The sequence below is a fragment of the Pomacea canaliculata genome, linkage group LG8 (genome assembly GCF_003073045.1).
Source record: "Pomacea canaliculata isolate SZHN2017 linkage group LG8, ASM307304v1, whole genome shotgun sequence".
Classification (NCBI taxonomy): domain Eukaryota; kingdom Metazoa; phylum Mollusca; class Gastropoda; order Architaenioglossa; family Ampullariidae; genus Pomacea; species Pomacea canaliculata.
Genome location: NC_037597.1, coordinates 20034515 through 20054019, shown reverse-complemented (window position 1 = coordinate 20054019; position 19505 = coordinate 20034515). Strand labels below are relative to the sequence as shown.

At 36.1% G+C, this 19505-nt stretch overlaps 2 protein-coding genes across 4 annotated transcripts; one reads left to right on the top strand and one right to left on the bottom strand.

The window, feature by feature from the left end:
• Positions 1-129: 129 nt before the first annotated feature.
• Positions 130-16427, bottom strand: LOC112570222 (CLK4-associating serine/arginine rich protein-like). Of its 3 annotated transcripts, none has more exons than XM_025248563.1 (19): positions 16317-16427; positions 15516-15625; positions 14604-14701; positions 13118-13213; positions 12914-12996; positions 12539-12623; positions 12246-12373; positions 11888-11984; positions 11529-11607; positions 10901-10974; positions 8183-8224; positions 6881-7093; positions 5816-6292; positions 4640-4798; positions 3913-3958; positions 2971-3031; positions 2569-2627; positions 2186-2408; positions 130-1490 (listed from the first exon to the last, which is right to left on the bottom strand). In XM_025248563.1, the coding sequence occupies exons 2-18, from the start codon at positions 15612-15614 to the stop codon at positions 2274-2276; spliced, it is 2031 nt and encodes a 676-aa protein (XP_025104348.1). In that variant the 5' UTR covers positions 15615-15625; positions 16317-16427; the 3' UTR covers positions 130-1490; positions 2186-2273. The 3 variants fall into 3 exon arrangements, with proteins under 3 accessions (XP_025104348.1, XP_025104349.1, XP_025104350.1); XM_025248564.1 differs by lacking the exon at positions 130-1490 and adding an exon at positions 1497-1835; XM_025248565.1 differs by lacking the exon at positions 130-1490 and having other exon boundaries at positions 2268-2408; positions 3909-3958.
• LOC112570224 lies at positions 16379-18698 on the top strand. The gene is made up of 2 exons (XM_025248567.1): positions 16379-16422; positions 17151-18698. The coding sequence occupies exon 2, from the start codon at positions 17157-17159 to the stop codon at positions 17889-17891; it is 735 nt and encodes a 244-aa protein (XP_025104352.1). The 5' UTR covers positions 16379-16422; positions 17151-17156; the 3' UTR covers positions 17892-18698.
• The last annotated feature ends 807 nt before the right edge of the window (positions 18699-19505 follow it).

Below are 19505 nucleotides of genomic sequence, written 5' to 3'. Positions count from 1 at the left end.
TTTTATGGGCATATAAATTCCCACAGAACTTTGAGTCAACAGATTTCTTCACCATTTTCATCAAATAACCTTCACAGTCGATGATTTGCCCATCAAGTCTCTCAACAATAAATTCATGAAAGAAAACGGTATGTAAAAACATTTTTTATTAAATGCAAATTTTATGTACATAGGTTGAATGATATATGGAACCCATCCAGCTTGAAGACCAGCATTGTGTCCCTTTTGCACACTAAGCGAAGAAATCATTAAAAAAAAAAAAAAAAATCAGTGGTGTTGCTTGTGAGTTCTACACAACACAAAAAGCAAATAAAAACTACACAAATGTTTCTTGTTGTGATATACAATTAAGAATGCAAGCAATGCTTTCCCGCTGTAAAAGCCATCATTTGAGACGCCAAATGAAAAACCATTTTTCATTACTCTGTATTCAATATAACTGTAACTCAGTGAGCTTAGCACCATGGTGTTACTTTTAAACAATCAAGCACAACCAGCCTTAAATGCACTGCAAACAAAAACATTACTTTATTCTCCATGCTATAAATCTATGCCTCCAATTTAAAAAATCCCATTACAGACAGCAAAAGATGCAAGGTTTGAAGACCAGGTTACAAAATTAACTCCTCCTGGCAATGTTTCACTGTGCATATGCAAGTTAATTCGATTGTGATGCCAGTCTCATATGGCATCATTATCTACTGTCCCTTGTCTCTTGTAAAGCTTGCCTTGTGAGCGAAAATGTGCTATATGTATTTAAATTATGTCCCTTTAAAGCCTGGGTATTCAAACTAATCACTTGACCAATCAGAATCAGTAAATCAATGTTAATGAAATGACCTAGAATAGTCAAGGAAATTTTCAGAGTAACATTGTGAAGACCACAAAAAATTTAAAAAAACATCAATTTGAGCTGAAACACTGGGCTTGATTCATTTTTTAAAAAATATTATCTTCTTTTTTCAAACTCAAAAAATTTTTTCAAATGTAATCTATTAGCTAAAGCCATTAGCTCTCACTCCTCCTGGTGAAGGCCTTCATTAAATCAGTTTTTTTTAGGTCATGAAATAGCTGTACATGGTCATGCTCTTTGCTAGCAAGTGCCCATCCAGCTGCATTGTAATAAGCCAATAGCACCTTATGTTTTTTAGTCTATCCAGCAATAGATGTAGCAATTTGAGAAATATAATATTGAGAAAAGATATGAAACACTGTAATAAACTTTTTACAGTTTAGTCAACAATTGAGTCAATTATTCAGTTAGTACAAACCACATGTGTATGGTGATGGGCATGAAACTTAAAACCATAAGGACTTATGAAGGCAGTAACATAGATTTAAGTCACACTGTCCATGTTGCCACTGTCCACACACAGTCCAAACCACTGCACGTATCCCACATTCGTCACCAGCTCATCTGAACACTAGACTATGTTCTTAGTTTCTGCTTGCACATATACAACTTTTATCTGACAAGATTTCTCTGAAACCTGAAAATATGTAAAGATAGAATTATACAATTTGGATCAAAATTTAAACAATCACAGTTTTCAAGCAAATTTCAATTGTATGATTTTTTTCATTAACATGTAATTACTCACCAATTTTTCTCAGTGGAACCAATAAATTTTTTAATTACCAAAATTTTGCCTCCCACTGTAATTAAGCTGTAACTGTAATTAAATTTTATTCTGTGAAAAAACTTCACAACTACAAATTTGTTATTAGCACACACATACACAAGCTCTCAAACTAGTTCTCATTTACGAAATGATCATCAGTAAGAGACAAGACCAGCTCCTTCAGATGATGGAGATCTTGACCTTGATACTGACCTGCAAAATAAAAGTTTTGTTTCTCAACAAAATAAGAGTGCCAAGAGGTTCTATGTAATTCCTACAGATTTCAAATTTTAAACTCTTCTACAAGCTCAGCAATGCACTTGCAAGTTCTAGTTTGTTAGATTTTGTGATATCCATGCCCAGCAATAAAAAACAGAAACAAAAAAACTTAAAGGACCACTTCAAAGTTTTATCACCAAATGTTATTTTCTTGTACCCTCCAAATCTACCTCCATTAGACATGAAAGGTGAAACAGCTTGGGTCAAATTTTCTTCTGGATGGTAGAAGTTTGGCCCTGAAATTCCATCTAGTGCTGAAAAATTTTCAAAAGTGTCATCCTCACCTTGGTTTTTCCATATCCACTGGGGACTGGCTACGTCGGGGACTGTGACTGGGGTTTTCCTCAAAAATGTCTTCATCTCCATCACTTCCTATGCCACCACTACTACCACTTCGACTTCGTCTAGCTCTGCGCTCACGCTCCAGTTTTCCAGTTCTTTGTGCCTCCTCTCTCTCTCCCTGCGACGCATTTCCATTGTCCTGTTGCGAAGCTCTTCTTCTCTATCCTGTAGCAACAAGAAACTTCTAGTATAATCCTATTTCCAATTTTATCCGCCTAACATTTCCTCCACTGTAATAAATTTCCATGTAAAAATGGCTAGCTCTAAGCTGGATTCTATGCTTCTGTATAATCAAGAAAATTTAGACTTGTAATCTTGTACTTACTAGTCTCTCTTGTTCCATTTTGGAAATCTTTGAGATTTCAGCTCTTTTGTCTGCTTTGTCTGTGAAAAGAAGTAAATAATCTGTTACTTTGAAGAAGAACAGAAGGATCTTCATAAATCTTGCAAGAAAAGATTGGTATGGTACTGTTGTCACTGCAAGCCAATACAGAATAATTTGTCCATTATCTTCAATTAAGATTTTGCTGCTTAAATTGTGTCTTAAGCAGCCATCAGCCAACATTTTCTTTCGTTGCCTTATATTAAACGTACAGTGGAAAGAAACTTTTGATTATCTGTGTAAAATATTTACAACTCATTCATGCCACAGAAACCAGTAAATGAAAAAAAAAAAAAAAAAAAAAAGCAGTGCTCATATTACATTCTCTTGATAGACTTTGCTTACACTGTTTGTTTAGCTGGGCCTGCATTTTTCGACGAAGCCTCTCTTGGGGTGTGAGTTTGCCCTGAAAAACACACGCATACATGCTGCATGCTAAAAAGTACAATGCCTAATCACATTTATAATTTACTTCTTGGTTATATTGCTCAGTTGTTAAGAAAGCAAACTCGTATTCATACTTGAAACTATAGGCAACAAATATCACAAGAAAGCTTACATAAATCCATAGTTAAAACCACTTGCAGCTCTCCTATCCCACAAAATAAAAGCACTAAGTTTCAGTAATAAAGGTAAGAGTGGTTGTGCTACATATTTATACCCAATCCCCCTGCCCCCCTACCCCAAGCCACAAACTTGCCATACAAGTCTGATGTGACACACAATTTTGACAGGAATTATAGAGTTGTCTATGAGGAAGTAATAACAAAACCAGCTAACATAACATAAATAGCTGCTTTGAGCACACCCACGAGTGGCTACCAGCCTTTTAAGCAAAGGTTATGATTCTTGCACTGTTTAATTCCCAAATATTCAATTTAACTGTTTTAATTTCCATGTACACCTGCTTTTCTCCACAAATAAGAGTGTGCATGCATGTCAAAGTAGGCACAATGCATGAAAACAAACTTTATTTTGTTCTCAGATGAGATTCAAGACAAGAATATATATATAAAGAGTTTTACCCACATTTAAAACATTCATAATTTTCTTTCAACTTGGCTGTACTGTAATACATTCTTTGTCCTATACGAATTTTCTTATTATTCAATTTGCCTTTAATGCTTTACAAGACTTTACAATAGGATACTTTTTGATTTCTAAAATATGTAGACATGGCGAAAAATGTTTTAATAGCAGACAGTATGTTTTGCTAACTGCTCAAGCTGAAAGCCATATGTATGCAAACTTTGAAAATCTCTTGCAGAAAGACAGGCTCTTACTGACTTGAAAAATTCCTGACGTGTTACCCGCTTTAAAGCTCCCTCCAGACCTGAAAGGAAACATACCGGGTCAGAATGGGAAACACATCTGGTGATTATATATATATACAATCACATAAAAACACAGACACCACAAATACTATAGTAAAAGATAATGCACCAAACCAACATGTGGTCCTGCTGGGGTATTCAACCTTTGTGGCAAGTTACCAACCAAAAGGAAAACTATGCAATTTTCCTACAGTTTGAATGTCTCTCCTTTCAGCATTCTTTCTTGCTCTCTGAAGAGACAGCACGGAGAATTACACCTTCCAAACTACATTGAAAGCATTGGTCTTACAACAATTTTTATTCAGTCATTACCTTTACATGCCGTTTTCGTACATGTAGATATTTTCTGAAATGTTAAGATTTGTTTAGAGAGAGAGAGATGACAAAGAACTCAAAAGCTCAGTTTCACAAAATTAAACTAGGTATGAACTATAAAAAAAAAAACCCAACCAAAACCCTGCTTTCTTATCCTATATAACTAGTGATGAAAGTAACCATTACAAATCCATCTATAGATAAGAAAAAGTGTTCTCTTTTCTGACCATAACTGTTCCTAACAGTATTCTTAATTGTAAAAATGAACTTTACATAACAAAGAATGATCCCTGCCTTTTTTTCCCAAAAGTATGTAAAAACATAACTGAACACACAAGCACTAATTCCACTGAAATGTCACTCACCTATTTCTGGACAAGGTGCCTGCATCCTTGCTGGCACTCTTATTAGAGCTGGTGTCATCCTCCTCCATCTCAGACTCACTGGAGCGGGATGAAAGACTGGCTCGGCGATAACGCTTCACTACTACTGGTGGTTTGGTTTTAGGGCTTGGAGACTTGGACCTGTGCAGGAAATGAGTAGCTTACAAACTGATCTAATGTTTGCCAACATTTTAGTCTTCCATCAAGTAAGTATTTCATACAATATGTATTTTATAAAGCAAAGATTGCTTGTGTGAAAAAAACTAACAAAATTTTTGATATCACTCTTAATATATGAAACAAACTTTCTATTCACAAGCTGCTAAAACAATTTATCTACATGCTTTGCCACTCCACCCTAAAAGAAAACATTATTCCCAGGGTTAACTAGGGACTGGAAGTAGTCCTCTCAGACTTAGGATGCCAATAATCTAGAGATCCCCCATCTTGTGTATGTTATGGCTACAGAGGTCTTCTTAAGGCTGTAGGTATTAAGCGGAATAAAGCAAGCCCTGGAGCATGGATGTCCCAAGTCCTAACTATCGTCCCACTTGAAGACCATGCAGTCAAGGTAGTATCTTTCTTATTTGAACTCTTTCACTTTCAAAGGATATTGTGCTTTTAAACATCTTGAACCGCTTATCAGTCCCACATGGGATACTGGAAACTTACAATAATAAGCATAAATAATAGCAATTTAAGCAGAAGATTCACCAGCACTGACAGTTTCTTGTCTCTTCTCAACGACTTCTAGAAAAATAACATTATAAAAAATGTCCATTTCTATGCTATTTTTTTAATGTCACTATTTATTACATGTTTTGTTGGTCTACGTTCTATGAGCAGGTAAACTGTTCAATGGGTTAAAGTGGATGTTCATATTATCTGCTCAAAGCTGCAAAAACTTTAAATCACCTTAAATACTGTAACATCAAAGCCATTAGTCCCAAAATACAAGCCTTCAAGCATTGACATTTTCACCCAAAAAAAGGTCTGTTCCTGATGAATGGAAGAATGCAATTAGATCAGATTTACAGTCATATACATATATTTAAAAAAGATAAAGCATTTTTGAAAATTAAATAAACCAATAGTTATGAATGCTGATAGTTTAAGAGTGTATTTTATAAACAGATTAAAATAAAAATCTCTACCAACCTTTCTTTCTTCGCAGACCCTGATGACTTTGATCGAGATCTTGATTGGGATTTGGATGATGATCTTGACTTTGAGCTTCTTGACCTTGAACTAGACCTTGACCTAGAGGAGTGGCTTCGAGATTTTGACACAGAAGTTCTTGAGCGAGATCTTCTGTATCCTCGTGAGCGAGATCTAGACCTGATTCTCTGTGGCCGAGGTCTTGACCACATATTTCTAGGTGGGCCCCTGTCATACCTGCCTAGAAGTCTCTGGGGGCCTCTATATGAATTGGGTTGCCAGTCAAAAGTTCTGCGTCTTCTATCCCATGACCGTGACCAAGACCTTGAACGTGATCTTGACCTGGATAAACGTCGTCTCCCACGGCCATCTCTGCTTCGACTTCTTCTCCTGCCTGACCGAGAATGAGATCTTGACCTTGAGCGAGATCTTGAGCGTGATTTCCTGCGCAGGTTTGATGGCCTTGATTTGTTTTTCCTGCAACAATCGAAGACTGTCATTCCACAAAAACTGCTGACAAGAACCCAACATTTTCAGTCAATTCCCTCAAATTAGCAGAACATCATTTAAGATTAACTGTAATTACCTACTAATCATCAAGCAATATGAATGCTATATATTGTGCAGATATTTTACAATGTAGACAAATCTTTTCTGATGCAATGATGGGATGAGTAATTTTCATGTTTGATTACTGTCAAAATTAGTTCCAACAAAACGTCATGCTATGCATACAACTCCTATTTTCTTCCACCATAACATTGTCAGGATCCTTTAAAACCTTTTTCTTATTTCAGTTTTTCAGTCCACACAAGACAATAGGAGCCATAAACATATTTATAGGCAAAGATATAAAGTGCCAATCATTATTCAACCATGACCATGTGTGTTCCCAAACTGACTTTCCACTAAATTAAAATGGTGAACCTATGACTCATACTGGCTCTCAAAAGATATACCAGCTAAGCTGAGGTCATGCCAGTGAGGAGCTAGAGGGATGTGGACGCTAGCAACATTGCAGAGCGTGTGGGCTGTAGGGGAGAACAATGAAAAGACAACACCGACCATGACTGGTGCCGGTTTGAGTCAGATTTTGAGTCAGTGTGCGAGGTGGAAGATTCAGATTTGGCTGAAGCATTAGCGGCAGGGGGGAGCGTGGGACCCTGCATAGTGGCTGCCCCTCCCTCCTCCTCACTCTCTGCACCAAAACTGGTGATGAACTTGACCTTGCCAACATCATCAGGAGATCGGGACCTTGATCGTGATGATGACCCAGACCTAAAAACCAAGATGGATAAATAAAGATTAATATAACACTTTTTCTGGTGACACACTCTACACAAATCATTTCTTCCTATCCCTTTCATATCCTTGGCATGTTTTTATGTCTATACTCTTGAAAACTACCAATATAATGTTTTAGGGCCTATCTACATTCCGTAGGTTTGTGTGCATATAACAACAAAGGTGATTTTTATACCACTATATCCCAGTCCTATGAGCAAGCTCATGGCGCTTTACAAATGATACTGATTATAAAAAAAAAAATAATGATGAGAGGAATTTGAAGAAACCAACCAAGACGACGGGAAAGAAAAGGGGATAAAGCATGGAATGGGGAGGGGTAAGAGGGAAGAGTGTAGTGCTATCTGATTAACACCTGAATACAGAACTCATGATCCAATAAGTCTATGAAATTAAAATAAATGCATAAAGTATGAAAAAAGAAATCTTGGAGACAAAAGAAAACAGGACAAGATTTATCTATGCTGCCTGGCGATGCATTTCACTATTGAAGATTTAAAGTTTTGATCTGCAATTATTTGTCATTAGAAAGAACAGATCAAGAATACAGAGGCTAAACCTCAACTGGTAAAACAAGCTGTAGTTTTGCTGCCCAGACTCATCAAGAAGTTTTGCCACATTGCACATTTCATCTTGCTGTTGAGGTGCACACAAAAGAAACTAGACTGAGATAACAAAGGTGTCATGGAAGAAAGGACTAATAGTCAACAGATCTACTGAAGCCATAGAAGAGAAACAAAATGTCACGATCAAGAAACACAGTCCAGCACATCACTAGGATCACAACAGGTCAAACAAGGGACTCCAAAATAAAAATTAACTTAGAAAAAGAAAAATCCAAAGAAATTTGGGAAGCTAGTCCCCTCAAGCCCATAAGGTGAAGGCTAATAACTCTTCATCTCAACCATATGTGTATCTAAGTGTTTGTTCTGCTTTTTAAAAGCTGTAATTTGACTTTAGCAGTAATATCCTTAAGTCTACATAAAACAGATTTGAATTATATGTAGTCACAAAATCTCTTCATTTTTATGGCAAAAAACCTTATAAACATCTTCTTCATACCGTTTGTAGGGCTCATACTTTGGACTGCTCTTAGCTGCATAACTGCAACAGATATCCAAGTCAAACAAATTACTCTAATTACACCTGTCACCATCTTAATCTTCTTAAATATGTGTATCATTCTATAAAAAACTTGGGAAAAGTTCTCAACAACAAATAATACTAAACACAGGTCTAAAAGTCAGGAACACAATGAAGGATATATTTTGGAAAAAACTACTTGCAAAAACAAAAAGAGAAAATAAAACTATAGGCTGCCTAAAAGGTAAGTGCAGGCATGCAGATACAGGTTTCATGTGCTCAGAAGACTTGAGGTACATACATGGGAAAAAAAAAGGAAAGATAAAGATAAAGGCAGCTTTTTTTCCTCAGCTTTTACACTATCAAGCACAATTTGGGTTTTAGTGACAGTGACAAGAAGAAAATCTGAACTGTGAGCAGTGATCCATCATGGTAAACCAAATGATCTGCAAACTTATTGCTGCAAATATATCAACTATCCTAACCTTCCAATAAAAGCAATAAAAAAGGAGAGAATCCAACTAAGACAGACCCATCACAAATGTCATCAAAATCAGACTTGCCTAAGTTGGAAGGTGAAAACACCTTGGTGCTTATGGCAACTCCCAAAATTGATCAAATTAAAAACAGCTATATAAACCAAAAAATAAGAAAAAATGAAACACTAGACGTTGACTGCCAAGTTGGGGATACAGAAGCAAATTGACTATCAATCAGCATCAACAGTTTTAAACATGCTATGTCAGGACCTTGACATTGCTGCCCTTGTAGGACAAATTGCGCTAAATATTAATTCGTGTGCTCTCTGTCCACATCTAAAAGCAGAGGAAGAGAAATGTGGGAATCATTATGCCACTCCCACTGAACAGAGTAAACCACATAAAAATGAGATGTCTATAGTGGGAATCATTATGTGTCACTTTCACCGAGCTGGTACAGGGTGAACCACATAACAATGTGATGATGTCTATACTAACAGGCAACCAAACATCTCCTCTCATATAATGATTTAGATGAAAAAAAGAAACAGCACTAAAAGTGCCGATCTAAAACTTGGGGTCACGCTGTAGTCTTTTTGTCAACAAAAGATCTGAAAGAATGAGAAAAGAATAATAAATAGAATGAGAAAGATACACAAGTCCAAAATGTTTCACTTCAAAATTCAATCACAAGATAGTTAAATTAAGATGTAGTAAGCAAACCTGTTCACGGCATCACCCACCTGCTGCGACTCATGAGGCACATGTTGCTGTATGATAAATGTGTATAAAAATATCATCAAATGACATAATACCCCTCCAATGCATCATCAGCCACTTGATTTCAAAATTAGTTGCTTACTGTTCCACTCACATGAACAGCACATTTCTAAACCTTAAAAATGTTCTTAAAAAAAGGTTATGTAAAGAGCAGTTGAACATTTTTTTTTCAAGTCATTTAGTTGCACCGTAAGAGCCTTTTATCAATGTTTTACTGTAGTTTTCTCTCTAAATTTAGAACAGCTTGGAGCTGCTCTAAACTTGTTGAAACGGTTTTAATGGCGATGAACAACGATTATCAGAATGAGCTTCCATAAAGAATGTGCTTACACCCAAACAAGACACCCCATGATGAAATAAAATGACACAAATCGTTTCAATGTTTTGGATTCCCAGCACTGGTAGCATTTTTTAAGAGATCATGTTGACAAAAAAATTGTTGCTGAAGATGCTTTCACTGTTAATCAACAGATTCTGATTGCATTTTTCATTTGCAAACAATCTTTAATAGTATTATAACATACATGGGTGTATTAATAATACACAGTATTTTTTTTGAAAAAAATTTCTTCCATCTAGGAAATGACCAAATGATCTTATTTTACTGGTCAGGTTAGTCTGTTGATCTGTTTACACCCTGTGGGTTCTTATCCCATCATACTGTGATTGTGATACAGAGTCATAGAGGCTTTGTTAGCCTTGATTTTCATGTGAACAATCCATTTAGTACTTCTGCTGAATAAGTTTTTCCTTTTTGCTGTTTTTTCAGGGAAGTTGCTTTTTCTTCAATAGCATAGGCTGATGGAAGTGAAAGTTCAGCTCAAGGATTTTAGTTAACACTGTTCTAAAATTGTGTTGTGCACAGTGTTGAGTAAAACTGTTTAAAATCTGTACTGGGCCCAGAAACAGACACCAGGGTCTAGATCAGCACCTGCTATGGCAATTATGGCAAAAACATATTAAATCCTACTTATATATTACTTCAAGTCCACTTTTCAATCCTTTGTACAAAATACATTCTGTACATTTCACGTGGTTACACCACCCTAAATCAATCTACAAATCTTAAATAGTATAGTGCTGCTTACATCTAAAAAGTTGTTTCCTTTCTCACCAAAGTAAAGACTGAAATAAGGGAATAGCCACCACAAAAAAAAAAAAAATCTTTAATTGGGCAGATAACCAACATAGTAGCTCAGCTGTAAGCCACTGAAGCTGAAAATAAAGGCCATGCTCACAAATTTGTATGGGACCCGTAATCAATACAAAATTTTAATCATTATCTTTATCTTTAAAAAAAAAATGCATGTCTTTCCAAATCCTCTCACATGTTCATAAGTGCGTTGCATCAAAAACAAAGACACATAAGTGTACAAGAAGACTGATGGCCTTAATTCAATTATCTTTTCAAGTATAATTAAATGGTTATAATCTTTACCTTGGAGGGCTTATTCTGCGCCCTTGAAGTTGTTTTTCTTTAAAAGCCCGTCTTTCACGCCTAGATTTGCGGCCCTAGCATGAAAAAAAGAAGACAGTTATTAAAATGATGTAATGAGCCTGAGTAGACACTCAAATGAGCTTACAAAAAGTGAATAGAATTTTTCAGCCCCTTATACCTAACACCAAAGCCAGCAACTCAGACTGTTTGCTTTGAACCCTAAGAATAAAGGATGAACTCGATGTTCTTGATAGGTCTTAAGGCATTAGGATGGTCTTTTCCGACTACTTAAGGGATGCAACTAGTGCAGTGAGAAATGACTTTTAACTGGATTCTCTCCCTTGTCGCTCCCCCTTGCCAACCTCCTGTAAAGATGTCTTTTTTGATTTGAAGATAGGTAAAACTTTCCACGTTGTATATTAAATGCAGTTCTGTATCATTCACCTGCTTCAATGCAAGATTTTGTAATAACCAAAAGAAATCACAACATTAAAATCTTTTCTCCGATTTAGCTTTTATCCTATAAAACATTTCATGATAATACACAACATTAGGGTCAATAGCACAAATATAACTAGTATTCACATATGCCAGTTTAGGATATTTTAACAAGTTGATGTAAACTTACTGAGAACTGTGCTTTTTCCTCTTCTATTTGTTTGGCATGTTTTAAAGCCTCCAGCTCTTCTTTGTCTTTGCGAAGCATCCTTACAAGAATTAAGGTTAAAAAAAAACAGTTTATTAGTCAGTCTATGTAAATCACACATTACATTTCTGTGGTGGTCATTTGAAGAAATTGTGACCTTTGATTTTCGAAGGTACACAGCAAGGACTCTATTGATAACTTGTAAAGGAAGCCAGGAAAATTTGGTTAACAATATGGAATTCAGGAGGACAGGGAGGAAAAAAATTAAAATCTCATGTCAAGCTCTATAAGGGTTTATACATTACAAACAATACTACCATAAGATGTTTAAAGCAACTCACTCCACAAAATCTTCATCCTTCATTCCATATTGGTGAGCAAAAGAATTTATTTCAATCTCTTGTTCAATGGTGAGTGTATCCACATCCAATGTGATATCTATAATAAAAATGAATCAGTAATGAACTTTTCTGCTTAACTAGGTTCATGCTGTGAATAATAGTATCACATACTTTTCTCCAGAACAATACTCAACACCTCTGAAATAACCTGATCATGTCAAATTGGACTAAGTTTATGACATCTCAATATATCAGCTAGCAGTTCTAGTTAGACAACTGCTAAAGAAAAATTTGCAAATAAAATCTTCCATTGAGTATGGACCCTACTATTTGCTCAAATATAACCAGCTGCACATACCTAAATCTGCAGTCTCTACATCAGTGTCACTGCTTTCTTCATCACTGTCTTCTTCTGGGTTATCCTTTTCTTCAGCTGGTGTGCTGTCCTCATAGACATACCCAATAGCTGCCTTTTTATCAGCATTTCTAAGGAAAATAAAGAAATGCAACTGCACTACGATACTGTACCAGCTTGACAGCTGGAATACACACTCTACACAGCACACTACACAAGCAGATTACACAGATGTACACTAAGCACACACATTGTCACAGCAGGTCAGCTTAATGCCATAAAACTGCATGCTTTACTTTTTTTTCTCTTCTTCTCCTGATTTGTTTGGCAGGCCAAAATGCTCATCAATGTAAATCTCATGTAAGCATTGCTCCTCTGATACTGCAAAAGAAAATCCAACAAAAAAAATACACATGCATAATGATATAAATTACAAATATGACACAGACCACATAAAAAATCCTTTTTTCTTTTCATTCTGCAAGAAATATTCTCACACAATATATAAATAAAAACAATAAATAAATATCAGAACAAAGAACACAAGCAAACATTTATGTAGAATTCTTTAACCCTCTCTCTTACATAAAACATCACAAACTGGTAAAGGAAGTCAGCGCTAATAAATATACTAGAAATGTCAGTGCTAGCAGAAAAACACTTTTACTTACAACCAGAGGCTTCATTCTCCACCAGAGTTCTGTAACGCTCATAGTTACACTTACGATCTTCTTCTTCCTCCTCTTCTGTCAGCCTTGGAAAAGAGGGCACAAGTACAAGGAGAAATCAAGAGAGAAGAAGAAATGTATACTGGGCTACTGATAAGCATTAAAGCAACATCCCAGATATTATAGATAAAATAAGAAAATACTTACTCCGGCACTTTGCCTGTAAATTCAGGAATAAAATCAAGGTGTGCTCTAACATCAAATCGGTCAATCATATTGGCTGGATCGCCTTGCCAGGGCATACTGAAATGAGTAAAGCCTGAGGTCATTCACAAAAACCTTCATGAAGAAAAACATCAAATATCGTGACAAATTATTCCTCATTGAGATAAAAACAGGGTCGTACTCTACTTTTCCTCATTAACTTTAAGCTATTATTACATTTTTATTTTTTAGTCACAGCTAACATGGTAATTAAGTTTACTTTCTACAGTCACTAATTATATAAACAAAAGAAGATACAAGGATCATTTTTAGTTCTGTTGAATTCAGAGTTGGGGTACTGATATCTTGTTCTCAAAACCCTGATGCAATAGTTTAAGCGATTGGATGTTTTGCTCATGTATTATTAATATTATTAAAAAACCTCTTGACTCTGTAGTTATCAGTAATGACTTCCATTAGCATGGCAGTTTGCTCTTTTTGACAGCTGAAGTTACTTTCAAGTATGGAAGTCTCCACCCCATCAAGGGGGGGGGGGGGTAAATTGGTGTTTTACGCGGTGCCAGCAACTGAGGCTATATTACGGCAAGGCATCCAGCCCTGTAAACAGATGCCACGTGCAGAGAAAGAACAGCGTGCCCGAGACAAGAAATGAACTCTGGGCAGCCAGCCTTCACTGTATTGGTGACAGGCCCTAGCCGTTGCGCCACTGGACCGCTCCCTACCTCATCAAACATCTAATCCAGACGACACGCAACAGTTGTTATTCCTTTGAGGGCTTGTTAATTCGACTACTGCCAATAATTGATTGCATTGACCACATCATTATCTATGCAATAACGGCCACAAAATAACAGTTTTGATGTAATCTTATCATCATTGGTGAATCTGCCCTCATCAATCTTGCTCTTTCATTGACTGATTATATGTGTAGGGGATAGAGAGAGCCTGTACTTGTTTTTATAAAACAATATATTTAAGTGTAGTTTCAATTTGCATGTACTGCAATATGTCAAGGATTTTTTTAAAAGGCTTGCAGGGGTATATCCTTTTTCTTGCTCATAGGTATCAATGTGCCACATTACATCAAACTACATCCATTTTTTCATTTCATAACAATAATGACCGAGCTATGAACATCACGTACCAATTTTGCATTGAAAAAAAATTGTAGTTTCATTTCTTTACATACAATGACCAATAAACATGACATTACACTTAACAGTGCTTCTGTACTTGGTGGTTGAATTGATTGAGGCTATTGAGGCTAGTAGTTGAATCAACTCAGGACTGTGGTCAAATCAGCTGAGGCCAATGGTTAAATTAGTAAATGGTGGAATCAAATGGTGACCTTTCTTTCAATAGTTCAATGTTTGTGTAAGCAATTAAAAATCAGAAGTCATAGTAAAGCTGTATGGAAGAAACAGACCACTTTTCCCATAAGCAAAATAAATAAATTTTCAATACTTACGTGCTTTGTGGGCTTTCAGCGGCCAGTGCAACAGCTGGATCAAAGCTAATTTTGACTGGACGCCCATAAACTCTAAGAAACTGAGTGGGGTCCAATTTCTAAGCAAAGAAACAACACAAACAAAATGAGTTATAAAATGTCACAACAAAAGTGCTCCTACCAATAGAAACTCAGCTATGTCTCTTGATCTTTACCCCAGATCATGCTCATTATAAGCATTAATCTGATTACATGACAACAGCCATTATTAAAATAACTAAATAACCTGTCTTTAGTCCAAAACAGGGCACAAATCTGACAGGAGGAGGGAATGGTCAACCTATACCACAGTGTCAGTGCTGGGCAGGGCTATGGAAAATAGTGTGACAATGTTTGGAGTTCAAAAGTTGTGAAATTAGATTGGAATCACATAATCTTTTCTATCCAGTAACAGTATTTTATTGCATGAAGGTTTTTGTGGATGATCTAATAATAATAATAATAAAAACAAATATAATAATAATGGATGCTGTATCTCAAAAACAATGTTTCAGTGTCAGTGTTCTTATCATTATTTAAGCTGCCTTTCTGCCAGCACTTGACTTTGATCTTCGCAAAACAAGGATTGGTATAAGCAATGTCTTAATTTCAAGTGTAGGTCAATAAAAATAAAAAGTGTGAGTTGCATCCCATTAAGAAACCAGATGATGGGGATATTTTAGGGAAGGGGATCATCTGTGCATCAGTTAAAATTAGAACTGGGTCTTCTTAAGTAATATGACTAATTTGATGCTCACTTCACTATTGATTGCAGCATACTGGTTGAATGGGACTTCAACAGCTACCCACCCCACCCAAATCAAATTTGTTTCACAAAAAGCAATGAACGGTAAGATAATTAATGGTAAAAATGGTAAAAATTAAGTAACTCACTATTTTTTCATAAAATTCCTTTCGCCGATCTGCTCTCTTCTTGTAGTCCACCATGAGACCACGAATCTTTCGTTCTTGTTTTCTTGCTTCATGCCACATCTTGGAATGTGCTGTAAAGGTCAATTCTTGAATTCAACATCGAAGAAAAAAAAATTATATTTACACTATTGCATTACTGTTTCTTCCCTCAAAACCATTTGTTCCAAATATTTGAAAAATGTGTAAGCAATCTCTGTGCATGATTTCTTCATGTAAAGCTTCTAAAAACATGAAATTTTACGTACGGATTTTAATTTATCGACTCGGAGATGCTCGATTTTACAGTTTTGTTTTTGTTTTTGGGTTTTTTAATACTTTTTTTGATGGGTAAGTTTCTTTAAATTTCTGAATCTATCTGCTATAATCCAAAGCTATAATCTGCTATATCTGATTATGATTAAATTTCATCTGAATATTTTATTTTGTTTCTGTAGTGGCCTTTAAGATTTAGCACCCACTTTTTACCGTTCACATACATAAAAGACATTCATAAATAATTACAAAAAGGTCAAAAAAAGGATAAAAGAGTATGATTTTCTTATCAATGAAAGAATTCTTTGGTTGTTTTCGTAACACAATCTAAACCACATTTATAACTCCGTGGACTAGACACGGACAGAGCATACGAATAAGGTACACGCATGTACGAATTCTTATAATTTAAAAAGCGACATACATACAACAGCTCCTGAAACAACAATTCAAGTAAAAATAATGCTTTCGTACTCTGTTCTACCATTAGCGAAATCAAAAAAAGCTAACCTTATTAAATATACAATATGTGGATGTCGAAACTTTCTCCGTTAACCGCTCGGGAAAGCTGCCATTCATCGCGAGCAAATCGCGCGAGACTACACGCCAAAGCTGTGTATGTTAATTAATAATAAATCATTTCATTATCTTTAAATATTAATGTGTTTTAACTTTTACCTTTATTTTGAATTAAAAGGTTTATGTTTTTGACCTGTACATGAAAAGTACAATTTTTATTCAAGGTCGTTGGTCCTTATTCCTGTCTAGTTAGCGCCATTTTGTTCAAAGTAAAGAAAGAAACATCTATTTGAGTGAGATCAAAGTATCAGATCTATAGTTTATGATTGTTATTTTTCGGTTAGCACGTTATTGGAACGAAGTACTTTGTTTTAATAAGTGGAGGAAATCCGACACAACAGCCACAGACATTTAATCTGTGTGCATATTTGCGACTGGGATGGATCTAAGTTTTGTTTACTTAATTAGAAGTCGTAATCGATATATATATAATTAATAAATGATTCATTTCTGTAAACTATAAAAAATAGTTAAATTGAGAGTCAGTAGGTCATTATTTATGTGAAGATTAAGTCGTACAAATAGAAATTATTAAAGATATTTCCTTTATGTTTGTCAGGAGAAGACTCTTTCGTATAGACTGAACACGCGCGGTGTTGCGTGATCTGGTGTAAATTGCCAACAAGAAGAAATCTAACAGCTTATTATCAGAATGCAAAGGCTCTAGTCAAAATAGGTCACAACGTGGTTATTTTCACCAGAATCAATTAGTTCCCAATTTATTAACCACTAGCTAATTATGCCAATGTCTTGTTATTTTTTCAGTACAATATGGCTACTGGCATCTCCAAAAAGTTGCAAGCAAGAGGATTTGAAATAATAGTGCTACATGATTTGAAAACATGGACTCAAAATGCCCACCAACCCGGCAGAAAAGATTGCATAAAGAGCAGTGAATTTGATGTTGATCGCCTTTTTTGCTGCGAGACTCTTGATGAACCCGACAGCGATGCCGATACAAGGGACGTTGATGAGAAACAGCAGGGCCCTAGTCAGAGCATTCAGACCAGTGCCTCGCAGATGTCACCACAGACTCCTCCGAACTCCCCAACCCGTGGACAGAATTCACGCTCAGCCAGGCCGAACCCTTATGTTGAATGCTTAGTTCGCGTCTGGGAGGAAGCTGCCTCCAGCGATCGGACTCCTACTGGCCTAGCCTCGGACCTCAGATTCGCCAGCGACCCAGTCAAAGACGCTGTGCCCACTCCCATGTTGCAGGAGCGGAGACAGCTGTTGCTTCCCTTCACCGATGACGACATTTTGGTGCTACGCGATGACACTCTTGACGGAGAAGACGGTTTGGTGTTCGAGAACCGGTGGCAAGATTTGGGTGACGAGCACCTTGTGCCGAGTTTTGCTGGAGAAACCCGTCCTATTATGCAGAACCCTCACGAACTGGAGCCCTTTCTGTTCGTTGAAGATGATCATATGCATTCTAAACGATGGCGACACACCGTTTTATGTGACCCAGACCATACCGTGCCAACACACCAATCGGAAGAATGAAAGCAGAACAAACAAAAGCAGAGAATATACTCAAAAGGATGTCACACCAATGCTAAAGCTCCCATAACATCCACAACGACAGCGGAAATGCAGATGTCCTTTTTTTTAAAAAAAAAAAGAGTTACTTTTCAGTTATCAGTTGTTAAAACGTTTTGGACTACAAAGATATGGGTGTGAATAGTGAAAGACAACGCGCAGATCGAGTGGTATAAAACATTTAAAATCAACCGAAGTTATCATTAATGTCATCATTTTTTTAAAAAGATATTTACAACTTTATTGAGTGTGGGAATCCTTAGATGGCCTGCCGTTTTCAGCTCGTCTGAGATTTGTGTTATTTTTCTTGGCGGGTATGGAGTGACCATTATGGGTAGTATTTCTTATTTGTTGATTGTTATTTCTTAATCGTTATTAAAAATCTGCAAGACTTACGTTAATGAGAAAAAGTCTAGAAAAACTTAAAATATTGACTACTCGGTGCATGTTCGAGATGCTGGAAGAAGAATTATACCTGGTCAAATTAGTTGAATTGAGAAAAACGATTTTTCAAAACGCTTCTTTCATAAAAACCAGACGGTTGCTATAAAAAGGGTTAAAATGGGTTAGTTTGTACTGTGATATATGAATCCTCTTCTATAAGCTATATACTACAGGACCAATTTCTATAAGAACTTACATGAATTGTTATCATTATCTTGAATCGTTAAATTAATTGTTTTAAACTTTTGTTGACTAGATTTTTGCCTTTAAATTACTGTTAAAGCATTTCAAATTTTATATTTAATAAAGCAGTCAAAAGGCATTGGAATTCGCTACCTTATTGTTTGTGGTATTTAAAAATCCGCAATGAGAAAAATAAATAGGTGTGTAACTATAGAATACTTTTAAATAGCGCAATTTCATTAAATGTGCTCGTTACACTTTACAACGCGAAAATGAACATTAAATCAAACCAGATAGCATTCAAAAACATAGCACACTGTACATGGGCATTGTATTGTTAGATGAGACGAGTGTACGTAACACCAAAGTTCTTCACACTCTCAGAAAAAACCCCAGTAAATATGTCAGAAACCTCCAATAACTGTCGAATGTAGACGGATGCGAGTTAATCAGCATAACCTCAGATTTGTCATCGATGAACTCAAGCCCGTTGAATATTAGCCAAGACTTGAAATTCTGAATACACGAGACCGCACAAGTGTTTCGGTTCTGCAGACTTACAAAGTTACGTGTTATCGGCAAAGAAGTGATGAGTGAGTAGCTGCAATCTCCGATGAAAGTAAAGTGTACAAGACACTACAGTACTTAACATTGAACCCTGACGTATGTCACCACGAACAGTGATCGGGTCTCAGTTGATGACATTGGTTGCATTACCTAATTCTACTGCATTTAAAAAAAAACAACCTTCAATCAGTCCAATATTTTCAGTCCTCTCTCCTAGCCTGCTCCAACAGTTTCTTCGGGCATTGTTATGCACAATTAGAACTTGATTACAGTGATTCCGATATAGACATGAAGCCACACTTGTGACGTAGCATCGCCAGCCTATGTGACGTCGATCGATCTTTCTGTTAGCTCTGCAAACATTTTGCAATTGGAAACATTCAG